This window comes from Oncorhynchus keta, unplaced genomic scaffold, assembly GCF_023373465.1.
Source record: "Oncorhynchus keta strain PuntledgeMale-10-30-2019 unplaced genomic scaffold, Oket_V2 Un_contig_14680_pilon_pilon, whole genome shotgun sequence".
NCBI lineage: Eukaryota > Metazoa > Chordata > Actinopteri > Salmoniformes > Salmonidae > Oncorhynchus > Oncorhynchus keta.
Genome location: NW_026278881.1, coordinates 1 through 3,903, shown reverse-complemented (window position 1 = coordinate 3,903; position 3,903 = coordinate 1). Strand labels below are relative to the sequence as shown.

The 3,903-nt window shown below is 56.1% G+C and overlaps 1 protein-coding gene across 1 annotated transcript; it reads left to right on the top strand.

Annotated features, from left to right (window-relative positions):
- Nucleotides 1-1,170: 1,170 nt before the first annotated feature.
- On the top strand, nucleotides 1,171-1,776 carry LOC127918686 (serine/threonine-protein kinase SMG1-like; the record flags this gene model as incomplete). The annotated part of the gene is made up of 2 exons (XM_052501904.1): nucleotides 1,171-1,464; nucleotides 1,567-1,776. Coding segments are annotated over exons 1-2 (372 nt in total), but the record flags the coding sequence as incomplete, so codon positions are not given.
- Between the last annotated feature and the right edge of the window lie 2,127 nt (nucleotides 1,777-3,903).

The window sequence follows — 3,903 nt, the reverse complement described above, 5'->3', positions numbered from 1 at the left end:
GCTTCTGTCTCCCGCGGCTTCTGTCTCACGCGGCTTCCTGTCTCCGCGGCTTCTGTCTCCATGAGCTTCTGTCTCCGCGGCTTCTGTCTCCATGGCTTCTGTCTCCGCGGCTTCTGTCTCCATGGCTTCTGTTCTCGCGGCTTCTGTCTCCATGGCTTCTGTCTCCGCGGCTTCTGTCTCCATGGCTTCTGTCTCCTGCGGCTTCTGTCTCCATGGCTTCTGTCTCCGCGGCTTCTGTCTCCATGGCTTCTGTCTCCATGGCTTCTGTCTCCACGGCTTCTGTCTCCTGCGGCTTCTGTCTCCGCGGCTTCTGTCTCCGCTGGCTTCTGTCTCCGCGGCTTCTGTCTCCGCGTGCTCTGTCTCCGCGGCTTCTGTCTCCGCGGCTTCTGTCTCCGCGGCTTCTGTCTCCGCGGCTTCTGTCTCCGCTGGCTTCTGTCTCCGCGGGCTTCTGTCTCCGCGGCTTCTGTCTCCGCGGCTTCTGTCTCCGCGGCTTCTGTCTCCGCGGCTTCTGTCTCCGCGGGCTTCTGTCTCCGCGGCTTCTGTCTCTCGCGGCTTCTGTCTCCGCGGCGTTCTGTCTCCAGTGGCTTCTGTCTCCGCTGGCTTCTGTCTCCGCTGGCTTCTGTCTCCGCGGCTTCTGTCTCCGCGGCTTCTGTCTCCGCGGCTTCTGTCTCCGCGGCTTCTGTCTCCGCGGCTTCTGTCTCCGCGGCTTCTGTCTCCACGGCTTCTGTCTCCGCGGCTTCTGTCTCCGCGGCTTCTGTCTCCGCGGCTTCTGTCTCCGCGGCTTCTGTCTCCGCGGCTTCTGTCTCCGCGGCTTCTGTCTCCGCGGCTTCTGTCTCCGCGGCTTCTGTCTCCGCGGCTTCTGTCTCCGCGGCTTCTGTCTCCGCGGCTTCTGTCTCCGCGGCTGACCTAATCTTGTTTTCTCTCGTCTCTCTGCAGCAGACGTATAGTGAGCAGTATGTTTGGAACATCGAATCACAATAGAAATCTCTATGGAATAGTAATCCATAAAGACTCGTAGGAATCTAAATACATATCGTATCTCCACCTATGTATCATCATAATATTGTATCGCGACGTCCCTGGCAATTCCCAGCCTTATGAAACGGTATCTGAAACATTATATATATAGTGCGTTTGACCCCGTCTCTCTCCCCCCTCCCTCCCTCCCTCCCAGGTACGTGTCCCCCAGTGTCTGAGGACCCTCCTCCCTCCAACGGCCCAGTAGTGGGTCTGGGGGGTGTAGGTCTACCAGGGAAGCCCGTGTTCCGGGCGGCGGCGGCGGTGGTAGTGAGCGAGGAGCAGATGACCCGGCCCATCAAGGCGTTCACAGCGGAGTTTGTCCGTCAGATGCTGATTGGTCTTCCCACCCAGACCCTGGGTCTGTCTCTCTGCAGCACTCTGTCCGCCCTGGGTCTGGATCTCACCGCGCAGGTGGAGGCCAAGGACTTCGGAGCCGACGGCAAGGTGGGAAGGAGGCCGTGTTTACGGACCTGATCCATCAAAACGTTATGTCGTCTTCATACATGTTTAGTGCTGATTTTAAACGTGTGGTTGTTAATTGTCCAGGTGTCGCTGGATGAGTTGTGTAAGCAGACGGTGGTGCAGGGTCTGGGCGCAGGCCGTATGTCTCAGCTGCTACTGAACAGAGGCACGGTGCTGGCGTCCTCCTACGACACGGCCTGGAAGAAACTGGACCTGCTCAGACGCCTGGAGACCAGCCTGGACGCTGCCAAGGTCTCCCTGCAACGCACCCAGCTACACATCACCATGTTCCAGGTGAGAGGAGGGGCAGCTAACCCTGTCCTGTCTCTGTGTCCCAGTGTGAGAGGAGGGGGTGGGGGTTAACCATGTCCTGTCTCTGTGTGTCCCAGTGTGAGAGGAGGGGGTGGGGGTTAACCATGTCCTGTCTCTGTGTGTCCCAGTGTGAGAGGAGGGGTGGGGGGTTAACCATGTCCTGTCTCTGTGTGTCCCAGTGTGAGAGGAGGGGTGGGGGGTTAACCATGTCCCTGTCTCTGTGTGTCCCTGTGTGGAGAGGAGGGGGTGGGGGTTAACCCTGTCCTGTCTCTGTGTGTCCCAGTGTGAGAGGAGGGGTGGGGGTTAACCTGTCCTGTCTCTGTGTGCCTCAGTGTGTGAGAGGAGGGGTGGGGGGCTAACCATGTCCTGTCTCTGTGGAGGAGGGTGGGGGTTAACCCTGTCCTGTCCGTGTGAGAGGAGGGGTGGTGGGAGTTAACCCTGTCCTGTCTCTGTGTGAGAGGAGGGGGTGGGGGGTTAACCCTGTCCTGTCTCTGTGTGAGAGGAGGGGTGGGGGGGTTAACCCTGTCCTGTCTCTGTGTGAGAGGAGGGGTGGGGGGGGTTAACCCTGTCCTGTCTCTGTGTGAGAGGAGGGGGGTGGGGGTTAACCCTGTCCTGTCTCTGTGTGAGAGGAGGGGTGGGGGTTAACCCTGTCCTGTCTCTGTGTGAGAGGAGGGATATATATATATATACACACACGAGTATATGGACACCCATTAGAATGTGTGGATTCGGCTATTTAAGCCACAAAGTGTTGCTGACAGGTGTATAAAATCAAGCACACCGCCATGCAATCTCCATAGACAAGCGTTGGCAATAGAATGGCCCGTACTGAAGAACTCAGTGACTCAACGTGGCACCGTCATAGGATGCCACCTTTCCAACAAGTCAGCTGGTCAAACTTCTGCCCAGCGAGAGCTGCCCCCGGTCAACTGTGAGTGCTGTTATTGTGAAGTGGAAACCTCTAGGAGCAACAACGGCCCAGTCGCGAAGTGGTAGGCCACACAAGCTCCCAGAACAGGACCGCAGAGTACTGAAGCGTGTAGCTCTTAAGAATCGTCAGTCCTCGGTTGCAACACTCACTGCTGAGTTCCCAACTGCCTTCTGGAAGCAACGTCGGCACAAGAACTGTTCGTCGAGAGCTTCATGAAATGGGTTTCCATGGCAGAGCAGCCGCACACAAGCCTAAGATCACCATGCGTAATGCCAAGCGTCGGCTGGAGTGATGTGAAGCTCGCCGCCTCTGGACTCTGGAGCAGTGGAAAGGTTTTCTCTGGAGGGATGAATCACGCTTCACCATCTGTCAGCCCGATGGACGAATCTGGGTTTGGCGGATGCCAGGAGAACGCTACCTGCCCCAATGCATAGTGACAACTGTAAAGTTTGGTGGAGGAGGAATAATGGGCTGGGGCTGTTTTTCATGGTTCAGGTCCCTTAGTTCCAGTGAAGGGAAATCTTAACTCTACAGCATACAATGACATTCTAGAAGATTCTGTGCTTCCAACTTTGTGGCAACAGTTTGGGGAAGTCCCTTTCCTGTTTCAGCATGACAAATCCCCCGTGCACAAAGCCAGGTCCATACAGAAATTGTTTTTCGAGCTCAGTCTGGAAGATCTTGACTGGCCTGCACAGAGCCCTGACCTCAACCCCATCGGACACCTCTGGGATGAATTGGAACGCTGACTGTGAGCCAGGCCTAATCGCCTAACATCAGTGCCCGACCTCACTAAGGCTCTTGTGGCTGAATGGAAACAAGTCCCCGCAGCAATGTTCCAACATCTAGTGGAAAGTCTTCCCAGAAGAGTGGGGGCTGTTATAGCAGCAATGTTCCAACATCTAGTGGAAAGCCTTCCCAGAAGAGTGGGGGCTGTTATAGCAGCAATGTTCCAACATCTAGTGGAAAGCCTTCCCAGAAGAGTGGGGGCTGTTATAGCAGCAATGTTCCAACATCTAGTGGAAAGCCTTCCCAGAAGAGTGGGGGCTGTTATAGCAGCAATGTTCCAACATCTAGTGGAAAGCCTTCCCAGAAGAGTGGAGGCTGTTATAGCAGCAATGTTCCAACATCTAGTGGAAAGCCTTCCCAGAAGAGTGGGGCTGTTATAGCAGCAATGT